The sequence below is a fragment of the Xiphias gladius genome, chromosome 20 (genome assembly GCF_016859285.1).
Source record: "Xiphias gladius isolate SHS-SW01 ecotype Sanya breed wild chromosome 20, ASM1685928v1, whole genome shotgun sequence".
NCBI classification, from domain to species: domain Eukaryota; kingdom Metazoa; phylum Chordata; class Actinopteri; order Istiophoriformes; family Xiphiidae; genus Xiphias; species Xiphias gladius.
Genome location: NC_053419.1, coordinates 14,542,862 through 14,556,839, shown reverse-complemented (window position 1 = coordinate 14,556,839; position 13,978 = coordinate 14,542,862). Strand labels below are relative to the sequence as shown.

At 39.4% G+C, this 13,978-nt stretch overlaps 1 protein-coding gene across 1 annotated transcript; it reads left to right on the top strand.

Annotated features, from left to right (window-relative positions):
* Nucleotides 1-846: 846 nt before the first annotated feature.
* Nucleotides 847-13,944, top strand: fbxw5 (F-box and WD repeat domain containing 5). The gene is made up of 10 exons (XM_040157073.1): nt 847-952; nt 2,922-3,117; nt 3,255-3,412; nt 3,771-3,954; nt 4,694-4,839; nt 5,299-5,676; nt 5,780-5,963; nt 6,103-6,250; nt 6,855-7,067; nt 8,209-13,944. Exons 2-10 carry the CDS (start codon nt 2,931-2,933, stop codon nt 8,492-8,494), a joined length of 1,884 nt encoding a protein of 627 aa, XP_040013007.1. The 5' UTR covers nt 847-952; nt 2,922-2,930; the 3' UTR covers nt 8,495-13,944.
* The last annotated feature ends 34 nt before the right edge of the window (nt 13,945-13,978 follow it).

Genomic DNA, 13,978 nt, shown 5'->3' with positions numbered 1-13,978 from the left:
AGTATAGTATTACTGGTTACGTGTGTTTCCCCTCATTTTTTCCCATGCTTACTTCATTGGCATGAAAACAGTGAACAAAAAGAGATATTGCTACTGACAGTAAGTAAGATCAGAACAGTGTATAAATTGATACGGGGATCTTTTCATTCTGTCTATCAGCATTTGAGTGTAACAACTGCAGTAAAAGTTATTTGTTAGTTTTTGTGAGAAAATATAAATATAAAGAAATTATTAAATTATTTTTTATGCACGTATAATAACTTTTTCTTCGTAATATGCAGTCTTCTCTGTGTCAACAGAAGCCTTAAAGTTGAAATGAGGTTTGTTATTTTTTTCACAATTTAACAAATGAGTGAAGATTGTACTGGGGGGAGTTTTCCTCTTTGGTCACAAGTAGTCATTACTGTGGTTTTTTTTTTCTTTTTTCTATTTTGTCCCAACATTACTTTGCAAACATGATCAAAGTTACAATTGTTATCAAAAGGATTGTGTGTGTTTTAGAACTTACAAGTAAGAAAAGAAGATTTGAGGAAAAACATACAGTGGATCTGTTTCATACTTCATGTCAGCAAATCAGTTTTCTCCTTAGCTCTATGATATTAAACACATTTAATTCTGCTTTATGTAGGATAGGCTACTCTTAGGATACTGTACTTAGCTTTTTGTACTACTTTTAGTCGACTGCATTTCAGACAGAAATACTGAAATTTTTGCTCCACCACGTTTATTTCAAAGCTTCACTAATTACTAGTTACTTTGCAGATATTTTAGTAATACAAATTATATTCAACAAATAGATTTGATAGATATCTTAGATAGATTGAGTTGGCCTTGTTGCATCGATGGTTCTGTTATCTGGTAGTAGAGTCTCGTTGTTGTAATTTCACTGTCGCTAGCCTTTAGCGCTAGCTAGCCATTTGATTTTCTCCTCCAACATACTTTGATCCAGCAGGTGGGTCTCAGTTTATGTCATCAACTTTTCGCTGAGCCATGCTGATTAACTCATGCAAGGAAGGCGCTGATTTATGAAAGTAACCGCTTATCGTCAAAATTAAATCGTCAGACGCAGTTAAAAGTTTAAATCAAATGCCAGCTAACGGCTAGCTTAACGTTAGCTTGATGGACATACCTGGCTAGCTTATGTGTAATCTAAGTGATTTTGATCAACAAACACACAAAAAGGTCCGTTTGGTATCAGGCTTTTATCATGCCAATGTTTCGGAGGTCACCAGGAAGGCTGTGCCGTTTGCTCTCAGTGTAAAAACCGTAACTTGTTACTAGTTTTTACGCTGGGCGACAAGAATGTCAACGTTAGGTCATCCTCACACGGCGGTTTGGTTCAGCAAAGACGAGCCGAGTAAAGAAGGATAAGACTACTGGTTAATTTTTCTGAAATTTAGTTCACATTAAACTCCTAAAGTTACACGGTTGTGACAGGTTGTAGTAGAGGTAATGCATCGCTAACATGGCTCTGTTCCAACAGCGACGCTGCAGTATTTCACACACCGAGAAACACGTAGAGGCTTTAAGTTCGGTGTCCATCCACTGACATGTCTAGTAACATATTGATGATATTTATAATGAGGTGCACAGCTCAGTGCTGCCTGTGCATTGTAACATACACCAGTGGGTAAAACTCTCAGCTGTCAGTCTCACATTATAGAAGTGGAGCCTCAGGCTGTTTATGGGTGCACAGATCCAGAAAGTATAACCTACTGACTGATTTCATGGTATTTTCTCCAACGTTATGATATACACTCAGTTTTCAGTGTATTAGGTACACCTAGCTATAACTAATTCATTCTAATCCAACAGTCCTGCAGTAAATCCTATCTTCATGAAGGTTAGAATTTTCAGTTTTTATTAAAGATGTTTTAGAGAGGTGTTGATCAAACCTTATGATAATTTTGGAGGCTGCAGTTTGTGGTGCTGTATTGCGTTAGGTCAGGTGTGTCTATTATTTTGTCCACCCCATTTATATCAATGACGGTAGGCTCTTTGTATGCACTTTTACATCTTATATTCTCATTCAGATGGAATGACCTGCAAAAAAACAAACAAAAACTAAACAATCTAAGAGAGTATTTTCTTAATATGTAACTAACATCTTACGTGTGTGTGTGTGAATTTTATGTTTACTCTTGTATGCATGCCTCTCTTAAAAAGAGATTGATCTCAGTGAGACTACATGTTTGAATAAAGGAGTAATTAAATAAATCTGTGCATGATATCTAATGTAGCGCTGCAACAGTTAGTCAATTAATTGAGTAGTTGATTAATAGAAAGTTAATCTATTATGATAACTGATTAATAGTTTCAGTTGTTTTCAAGCAAAATTGCCAAAAATTCTCAAACGATGAACCAGTTAATTGAAAAATAACCAGCAGATTAATAAATAGTGAAAATAACAATTAGTTGCAGTCTTCTATTAGGGGAAAATGTTTTGATCCCTTACTAATTGGCAGCACCCCAGTTGGTCAGTTACTACGAACCCATGCTGTGCAGCCAAGGTTTGCTAAAACCCAAAGACCTCTATTTTATATTCTAGTGGAGATCCCAATGCTTCCAAACATACCAAATTTGGGAAGTTTTAGGAAATGTGTATAAAATACTGCACAAGATATTTAGAAAATTTCCATCTAATTGAATAATGCAGTCATTAAAATCTTGGACTCTTGGGTTTGACTATGTCACATCATGTAGCTCAAATGAACAGTTGTAACAACAAATACAGAATAAGTTGGAATTAGATGATTATTAAAACCTTTAAGCTACTTAAGTGGAAACAAAAAGGGGAAACTGTATGTTAAGGGGTTTTATTTGCTTTCATATAACATCACACCCGTGTGTGTTTGTGTGTGTGTGTGTGTGTGTGTGTGTGTGTGTGTGTGTGTGTGTGTGTGTGTGTGTGTGTTGCACAGGATGGTATTATGGAGTGTGGCCAAGTTCTGCCAGATAGCCTGGTGTTGGAGATCTTCCTGCGTCTGCCCCATGATGCTGTGCTGAGAGCTGGTCTGACGTGCAGACAGTGGCTGGCGGTCTCCAGAGATGAGTTCCTGTGGAGGGAGCTGTTCTACAGCTACTACCGCATCCCCCGCTCTGTACCCCGACACCCAGGTCAGTACTTATAACCATATGTTTCACACGGGAATTAAAAGACTACAGTTATTAAAGTACAAAAACACACTTTTTCAAAAGATGTTCGGACTGAGTGAAGTTTTAAATGACAATAATAATAATCTACCATTATGCAGCGGCTGTGTCGTGGTACAGGGAGTTCAAGCGTCTGTTTGACTGTATCCCCTGTGTGGAGGTTCAGACACTGAAAGAGCACAGCGATCAAGTCCTCCACCTGGCTTTCTCTCACAGTGGTCACCGGTTCTCCTCCTGCTCCAAAGACTGCACTGTTAAGGTAGGGATTAAAGTATTATTGATCAGCCTGGATCTTATTTACTTACTTTCTGCCGGTGTGACAAGTGATTGTGTTCAGTATTAGGTTACTTATCAAACTGTAGGGCTTTTCTTTTCTCTTGTGTACTGATAGTCCTGCTCTTAAGTACACAATTCAGGGCCAAAGCAGTTTTTATTAGAGAGGGAAATTATCTGTGTATAATATTTGTGATTTCAAATGTTGGAGCTTTTTGGTGTATACTATACTCCTTGATTTTCAGATCTGATCTGATAAATGTGTAACCATTAGCAGGAGCTGTCCTCATCTTTATCATCCATTCCCTTATTTTCAAACCTGTCGTCTGCCTTCTTGTGAGCAGCTGTGGGACGCGGAGCGGCCGGATGGTAATATCTCATTGGTGCACAGCTCCAGCATGCAGCAGTTCAACTGGGGCTACACCCAGTTCTCCCAGTTCAATGCTGATGACAGCCTGCTGCTTGTGTCTGGTGTTTTCCTGGACCCACACCACTCCTCTTTTGGGGAAATTGCAGTCATCAGTCTGGGTAGGAACCAAGAAAGAAATTAGTCAACAGCCATCATTTCCTGTTGATGTGTCTTCAAGATGAATTTATTTTTTGTTTTAACACCAATATTACGTCAGAGTTTTTCCTCCCACAAACAAAGGTGCCGTCATTGTGTGTGATAACCTTTGAGATTAGAGCATACAAGTAACATTTACGTAAATTGACTTTTATTTGACCTGATACAGTTGTGCCGGAATAAGGCTGATCTAGATAAATATAAATAAAGTATGTGAGAAACAGCATTTAGTACATGTAGCTCATATCAGGGATGGGAGTCATTGCTCACTCATAGTGCGATACTGCTGTGAGACAGTAATAATGGTCTCATGATATCTTTGATGCTGTAATAAAATACAGTGTAAACACAGTGACGTCTTTCGGTTTTTTTGCTGAAAACATGCTCTTAAGTGGCTCCAATGTGTTGATTGCCGACATTATGGAATGCTTTCAGCCTCATTAAATTATATAGACTGTAAAAATGAAAATGGTGTGATCAGCATCACAAGGTCTTAGCTTGCTTAGCTTGCTTATTACAAACACGCATAAGTGTGTGTTATTTACATTTCCAAACAGCTGGAGACTGGCCAAAAACTAATCTGACAGAAAGCAGAACCATGTATAGTAAAGCAAGGATACAGCTGTTTCATAGCAGCTACAGTGTGTTTGAATTTACCTGGAGCTGTCTCTCTCACTCTCCCCATTCTATGCACCATCACAGCTAATTACACACACTTGTCACGGGTGACGAACAAACCATACGATGTGTTTGGCTGCTGGCTGAATGAGACCCACCTGATCTCTGGGAACCTGCGCTGGACGGACAACGTGACCTGTTCTGTGCTCAGGCTCCATAACATCATCCAGGTGAGACACATCGCAGCAGTTAATGCTTATTAGTCATTCAAAAACTCTCTGCAGATATAGATCTACAGGAAGAAGCTCTTTGACCTGTATCGCTACACTGGAGTATATTATTGCTGAACGTCTCTAAAACACTTAAAATAAATTTTTCTTCTTCTTCGGGTATTTAAAAATCTTTCCATTACATGTGCCAGTTGTTTTCATTCTTCCATGATTGCTATAACAACACTGTATCGAGATGCTATAATCAGTTTGAATTTGTTTGGATTTGAAGAATTTGTTTCCTTTGCTAAGTATTTAACCAATTCAATTAAATCGGCAACTCCCAGTTGTGAATGTACAGAACGTGTGAGTGTGTAAATGTTCTGTAATTACAGCAATAAATGTGAATGAAAACGAGTACATTTCCACATCCCCTACACTGTCTTCTCTCCTCCAAACCCTTTTTCATTTCCGCAACAGGATATTGAATCAAAGAACGTCAACGTGGTCAAGCACCTTTTCCAGATACAGAACATCAATGCCAGCACCATCCGCACAGTGATGGTGGCCCACTGCCGTCGTCATGACAACCCGGACTTGTTGCTGGACTACGAGGCCCAATCTCAGGCTCAAAGGCAGAAGGGGCTGCAGCAGCAGCACCAGCCACTCCTCTTTGACCTGGGAACCTCTGGCAGTGAGGAAGAAGACGAGGAAGAAGACGAGGAAGAAGACGAGGAAGAAGACGAAGAAGAAGAGGAGGAGGAAGAGGAGGAGTGTCAGAGGGAAGCGAGGTGTCCCGGCCTCTCCACTGCCTGCCTCCCCCAGCCCACCATCTCGACCCTGGAGCACGTCATACAGGTGAGCTAGATGCAACACTCTCAGGCATTTTGTTCCATTTTTTTAAAGGTAATATTGTTCATTCATTCTTCATTCTGCCTCGCTCCTTCATCGTTGTTGTCAGAGTCGTAAAAATGTAGGGTCCACGGAGCTGGAGGTTGAGACCCCGGTGGCCCAAACGATGGGCAGAGCCCACACGAAAGCACCTGACACCAACCTCATTGAGCCGTCTGAGCCTGGGGAAGGAGAAGACAAAACTTACTTACTCTTCACCACCGGCAGCCTTACATACTCGCCTCACCAGATAGGTATGATCGTTTCCAAGCTGCGGGGACTAAACCAAATCTTGCAGATATGATGTAAATAGAGTGCAGCTTTGTGCAAGCAAAATCAGTCACAGTGCTGTCAGACGTCTCCTCTCATGTAGTAGTTGCTCTACCTTTCCAGGTATTAAGCGGATCAAGCCTGACCAGATGACGACTGGTGGTCCTGTCCCTGGCGAAGAGCAAAGTCAAAATGAGATTTTGGATTCCCTGGACCACGTCATTGATATCCATGGACACATTATTGGCATGGGCCTTTCTCCAGACCACAGGTAAGTAAATGAAGACACACATTATAATATTGAATGTAGAAAATACGTTGTATAATCCCATATTTACAACCTGGCCCACATACGTTTGTGGTATTTGGCTGTTTTTCACACTTTTGGAGCTTTCATTCCATTTGCTACAACACACAATGATATTTTAGACAAAACAGCTATCTTCCAACTTGGTGGCACGAGTTTGAGGAAGGTCCATAAAGAAATGATTTTTCCGAGTTTGGCCTGGAAGAACTTGACTTGCTTGCACCGAGCGCTGACCCCATGGGCAACCTTTGGGATGAATTTGGAACACCAACTGTGAGCCAGGCCTTATCGTATACTGTTATAGCAGTATAATAATGCCCAAGATCCTGAACAAGATGCTCAGTTATCACATCTGAATCTGAGTGTCAACATACGGCCATGCAATGTAGCATCGCAATATATTTTCCAAACCTAAAAAGTCTTGTGAATATATCTCGAGACTGGCTAGTACAGAAACAGCATATATCTGTGTTTGTAAAATTCAATGCAGCACCATATATCACCATATATCATTAGATTAGAAAGGCCTTTACAACTCTAACTTTACTCCTTTGCTTTCATTCATCAGGTACCTTTATGTGAACAGCCGGGCCTGGCCAGCCGGATGTGTGATCTCTGACCCCATGTCTCCGCCTCCCATTGCAGAGGAGATAGACCTGCATGTCATCGACCTTAAGAGTTTGAGAGAGGAGAGAAGGAGTCTGCGTGCTCACCGAGCCTTCACTCCTAACGACGAGTGCTTCTTTATCTTCCTCGACGTCAGCAGAGACTTTGTCGCCAGGTGGGTGACAGACTGTGCGCTTTTGCAAAAATATTTTATATCTTAGATGCAGCTTTAACACGTACAGTCTTTACCATTAATTTGCCTGCATTTAGCCATTAAGTGGCCATGTATGAATCGGGAAGTGATACTGAAATGGTGTGAAATCTGTTACCACAATTTGACTGCTCATCTCTGCTGTTTACCATTGTTTGTTCTATCATTATTTTATCATGCATAATGTTTATACTGCACATCATATACTCATGGTGTTGAGGCAATGAAAAATGAAAATCTTGAGCCTAGAGAAAAAATATTCATAATGGCATTTATGTACAGTTTAGAAACCATATTGTTTAGTTTTCATTCAGCTACTGAATTGTTTTTGATTTGATTATATTGCACATTAGTGTTGTCTTTATTTGCCAAGATAGTTATTTAAAGCCGATAATGTTTAGAGCGGATTAATTGTTTAAATAATTTTAAAGCACAAATTCTAAAAATTCCCTTGTTCCAGCTTCACATGTGAGAGGATTTGTTGCTGTTTCTTGTCTTTCTTGAAAGTAAACTGTGAAGGTGTATTTAGTTTTGGGACTGTTCAACACAGTCAGACAAATCAAGCAATTTGAAGACATCAGTTTGAGTTCTGGAAACTTATGATGGATATTTTTCATTGTTCTCTAAGATTTTACAAACCACACAATCAAATAAATAATTACTGGAATAACCCGTTACCAGACAGCCCCATTTTTGTGTACAAATCCAAAAATAATGTACCCAAACCTTTTGATTACAGTCATAACCCTGGTCTCCTTTGAAAAGCAACTCTTTAATGTTATCATCAGAAAGTCAGAATGACTACAAGAGACACCGAACCAAAGTTACAGAGGCACAAACATGGTAGAAATGTAGGTTTTTCTGCCTTGCTAATTTTTTTGGCATGAAAAAGGGAATGTAAGTCTTGTACTAGGACCTTTTTTTGGGGAAAACACAAATAGGTTCCCACGGACGGGACGGTCTATTTTAACAGGTTAAGCGATAATGAAAGTAATATTCTGTTGTGGCAGTAATGACAGACTGAAGCACACACTTTGACGGCAGTGTTATAATTATTTCACTGTGAAGGCTTTATTGACTTATGCCTACACTCTCCTACCTGTAGTGGAGCTGAAGACAAGCACGGCTACATCTGGGACCGCCACTACAACATCTGTCTGGCACGTCTGGCTCACGATGACGTGGTGAACTCGGTGGCGTTCAGCCCCGCCAACCAGGAGCTGCTGCTGTCCGCCAGCGATGACTCTACCATTAAGGTGTGGCGTTCACCGCGCACGGTCAGCCTAGCGCAGGCCCCAGCCCGGCCACCTAGGCCCCGCAACCTCCTGTCGTCCTGGCTGAGCCGCAACAAGAACTACGCGTCTGCCAGCAGCGTCAATGGAAAACCATGAGTCAGGTTGGAAAACACTTAGAGTGGGAGGGAGCGGAGAGAGGAAAGTTTGATCTTTTTCCTCTGTGGTGTGAATATATATATATATATATATATATATATATATATACGCTCCATGTATATGTACAGCGTGGTTGCAGTCAGTGGTTTCTCCTTGAGCTCATGGTGTTGTGACCTACAGCCTTGCCCGGTGTCTTCAACTGACAGGGGACGAGATGTGATGCGATTCAGGGTTAGACACAAGGGAGCGCCGTTGTGCCAACAAAGGACAGACTCTGTTGCTGTTGATGAAATCTTAACCGTAAGAGATACGCTGGATCTCTCAACTGCATGCAGAGGACAGACATTCAAACCTGGTCCCAAGAGATGGTTTTTGTCTGTTTTTATCCGTAGTGTTGTGTCTGAACGGGTCAGACACAGGACTCCTGGACCAGGGGTGTAAATGTAATGTAGAGATGGCACCTTATGATCCCGGTTGTCATGTCCTGCTCATCAGAGATAAGGATTCTTCATCCATTTCAGAATTTTTTTTTTCCTTATTAAAGGATATATCCAATTCACGTCTTGAGTATAAACACCCAATAAACCCATTTTTCAGAGAATTATGAAACCATTTATAACCAAAACGGAAAAAGACATTGTGCAGCATTTACTCTGTGCCTCCTTTATCCCCAAAAATCTCAGTATGAAGTATGTGGAACATGGATAAATGGGTAACATGGAGCCTTTCTGAATATAACTACAACTATATACAGGTATCTTTGGTCATTTTTAATTTACCACATCATCACCCCGACCATCCTCCAAAGTTTGTCCCGAAATTTATTATATTCTGTTAAATAGTGTGCACATTAGAACAAGCAATGTTACATTACTTATTTATATATGTTATATCCCCTTCAGGTTACATACTGGGGGAGATAATCATTATATTAACATGGCACAAATTTAATTGTTTAATTCACTAACATTTTAAAAATATTGATTTTATTATAGTTGTAATTGTTAAAAGAACAGATTGTACATCAGTGTCTTAGAAGTATTTCAAGTCACAGAAACGTCGCCCAATACTTAAATTTAGACATAATACATTTGTGTAGTGCACCTTAAAGGTACCATAGGATATTTTGTCTAACATTGCTGAAATTGGATTCATTTTTAAAAGAACAACCAACGATGCTCAATAACGTAAAATGCTCATGCAGACCAATATCATCAATGACAGTGACATACATAAAAAAAAAAAGTGGAGTAAACCTGCTACCACATCTGTTCAAGCTAAAAGTCTTGAAATGTTTGTGCGTGCGGGGGTTATCCCTTGACCTCCCATCATACTGGTAGTCCTCTTCAAGGGCCTTTTACTTTGATTGCTCAAAGACCGCTCTGAGAAAAGCAAAACAAAGAAGAAGCGAACCTTTAGACTCTGTTTTTCAGTGACAGTTAAACCAGCACAAGGTTAAGGTACTTTACCTTTGAGATATTAAGGTTTCCATGGAGATTCCCTACTGTAGGAGGTTTTCCTGTAACTGATTAAAAGTACTATTTGCATGTCAAGTTGTCAAAGAAGTCTCGGTGAATTCAACACTTCATCAGCTGACTCTTGCCACCGATTGAGTAGTATTTTTTTTGTTTTGAAATGTGTGTAATAAGTCATGAACGCTCTCCCTGGTGCCCTCTGACAACTTTAAATGTTGTTTTCACTGTAGCTCCATCTTTTTGATCACGTTAACTGCCTACTCCCCTTAAATAAAAAGCATGCCCTGTAAGGCCACAGGTCTCAGTAAGTGTCAGATTAATATTCTTTTCGTCCAAAAAACTTTGGTTCTCGTACAATTTTTGATGAAAGGTTTTGGACGGAGAGCGTGTTACTTGCAAGAACTTTCGCAGTACTTTTTCCGGAATTGCCACCTGTCGTCAGTCTATTTACAAAAGGATTTCTTAACAAGTGTCTTTTGATCTTGAGCTCAAATTAGAAAGCAACAAAAGGCACCTTTGAGTCCAGACATAGACCTAACAAAGCCACTCAACAATGTGGGCCTTTCACACTGACACAATGATGCCAGAAACCTGTTTGGCGTACAAAAAGGTCACCACAGGTTACCTTAGGAGCTACAGGGTTACTATAGCCTTCCTACAGTAAACACAGTCCATATAATATTGTTACTGTAGATATTGGTGGTGATTAATAGCAATGTCAGACTTATTCCTCTTTTCTCCATGTCAATGAAGCATGGAACAATCTAGTTCAAATTTGATAAGTCCAAGTGTAGTGGTTTTTGATTTGGTCTGGATGGGAAAAAAGCTGTTAAGTCACTATTATTCAGTTTTCAAAAATAAAGGTTTCATAAATCTGAAATTGTGTTTTATAGAGTCTTTAGCTTGTTTGGAACAATCTAGTCCAGATTTGACCAGTCAAAGTGTGTGAGGTTTTGACTGGTTACTCACTATTTGTAAGTTTCCTTTTAACTGCTGAATTGGAAGCTATGAATAGGAAGCTAGTGAGTAGGCGGCGATTAAGATACCTTTAGATCCCAACTGTGGAAATTTGCAACAAAATCGCACTCCTTCTCTTGAGTCAAAACTCTACCTTTTGAAAAAGTCAATCTGAACAAACAGACTTTCAAAATCTGTGTGACTTATAATTTCATTATCATTATCGACATCATCACAACTAAACAACCATAAATCCACTAAGGAATCACAAAAAAAAAAGATGCTTCTTATAACTGCAGAAGTTGCGAGGGAAACATCATGTTTTTAAGTTTTCTTCTGCATCAAAGTAATGTAGAGAGAGTTGTCTGTAAGTCCGTGGGTAAACTGCAAACAGTAACTGCTAATACCTCATCCTGCCTACTTTTGATAGTATCACGTTTGCCAAAATGTGAACAAACATAGGCTAGGAAAACAGCAAAATTGCACTTATCTTGATTTTTGTCTGGGGGGGGACCCACAGTGTCAGACTTTTAAAAGCCCCTGTTCTAAAGCCATCATTATCACTATCATCAATTAGCAGATTATTTTGTTGATTAACTGTTTGGTCTATAAAATATAAGAAAATAGGGAAAAATGCGCATCACCGTTTCCAAAATGACTCAAATGTTTAATCAGTTATCAAAACAGTTGTTGATTATTTTACTGTCTGTCGACTATTTGAGTAATCAACTAATCAATGTAGCTCTAAACCAAAGTATTTGACCAACAGAAATTTTGACCTATAGAATAAAAAGTAAAGGATCATCAAAATGACATAAGTGTCATTTAATGGCACTCCATCTGATAGTTGTTGAGATATTTCGCTAAAAGTCACTCGTGCCACCCCTGTGGTGGTGTTGGTGTTGTTTTGTGTGTTGGTTATTTGTCACAGTGACAATGTTCACATGCTAATGTTAAGCAAGTATAATGTTTACCATGTTCACGATCTTAGTGTAACATGTTAACGTTTGCTATTTAGCTCTAAACACAAAGTACAGCCGGGGCTGATGAGAATGTTTTGCAGGTAATTGCATGAATTAAACCTTATTACACCATATTTTAAGCTGATATGCCCCCCGATGAAGAGTTAAAAGCACCAAAGTTATTACCATCCATCCCTGGGGGAACATGAATGTGTGCCGAATTTCACGGAAAATCGTCAATTTGTTGTTGCAATATTTCAACTACTATATGCCAACCTCATGGTGGCACTAAGGGAAGTCAGGGAATCACCAGTCTTTAGGATTCATCATCTGGGGACTATGAATGTCTATATAAAATTTCAAGGCAATCCATCCAACAGTTGTTGAAATATTCCAATCTAGACCAAAGTGCAAAGACCCGCAAAACCAATGACATTCCCATCTTCTTCAGTTTTGTGCTAATGAGCAAATGTTAGAATGCCAACACATTAAACTAGGATGATGAACATGGTAAACATTATGCATGCTAAAACATCAGCATGTTAGCATGCCGATGTTAGCATTTAGCACAAAGCACAACCTCACAGAGCTGCTAGTGTTAGCCTTGTGATACTGGCGATCTGACCCTTGAGTGACATATGAACATGGAAAACCCATTAAGGCGTAACATGAGCGTCAGTGGCCGTGCTTGGTATTGTGATAAGGATGAAGACTCTGCATTGACCATTAGTATGTGTTTGGTTGATGGTTAACCTTAACCCTGAACTCAATATCTTGCCGTGTCCATGAGGTCTGTTTTTGAAAGAAGTTTTAATCTAACTTGCAACTAAGAATGAAACTCACTGACTACTCTAGAAGGGAAACCTTTTAAGTACCTCTTCAGCCATTTATCTGCACATGCAAAGCTGTGAACAAAGCTTGGGGGTCACATTTTCTCCGCAAGTAAGGCTGATAAACTTTAAATTAAACTAAATTTTGTGGTGGAAAAAACCCCCCAAATGATTCATTGGTACAGCTTTGAGTGATTCTTACTTCATAGAGTTCTTCTATCTTGTTATGATATGCACCTGACACTTCTTAGATGGTTAATCCAGCAGTTTAGTATTGCACTTCCATAAAGGTGGAAGAAAACAATTTACCAAAGAATGGTCAAAATTGAAGTACCGAAGACAGAAATCTGTATCGTAGTGCCGAATATGAGTCAAAATCCAAAAACACTGCATCCTACATTTCCCATAATGCAACCAAAAACATCTTTACATTAGATCCGCCCCTCAGTCTGGTACTGTAAATGCCCTTGTCTTTTAAACTCCAAGCACCAATATTATAGGGCAGACCTTTAAAGGTTGTGATCTCCGAAGACACTGTATTTTCTCAAACTTGACAAAACTCCCTTTAGCGCTACAGACATTACACAACTGTAATATGTGGCTTCACAGGTTGAGTAGTTCCTCACATAACTAAACTAACCTTTGTTAGTAAAGTTAGTGGAGTTCCCCTCCATGTTTTTTTAAATACAGTGCTGTAGGCAAATGACTTCAGCCAGCACATTCTGTAACAACATGAAACAAAACAAAAAGGAAAAGTACATCTTGTCCACATTCATGTCAACAGCATAACAGCAACAAACAAAATATACCAGTAACGGGGTTAACAAACAGCTTAACAGTTTTTGTTTTTACTGACGCAGTAGGTTGCCGTGTGGTTATTGCCTTCAGCAGGGTTGCTAGGTTGCTGCAGGCGTTGACTAAATTGAGTTGTGCTTCATCAGAACAAAGAAACCACCTGAAAATATCTGTGGTCATAGAAATGGATCACTTACAGTGGAAGTTTCATGAGTAAGGTTAACTGAAATAAAAGGGGACTCCAGTTCTCGGTCCTAAACCCCTTTATGACACTCATCCTCACTTGATGTCATACAATGTAGAAATGAGAAGTTGTTTTATGTAGACAGTAAAGCTCATATGTACTGTAACATTAATCTAAGTTGTGTTAGTGCAGTTTAATTGATTGTTTGGTCTGTAAAGTGTCAGTAAATATTAAAAGTACTTTCCAAAAGCCCAAGGTGACTTTTTTTAAAAATGTCTCAT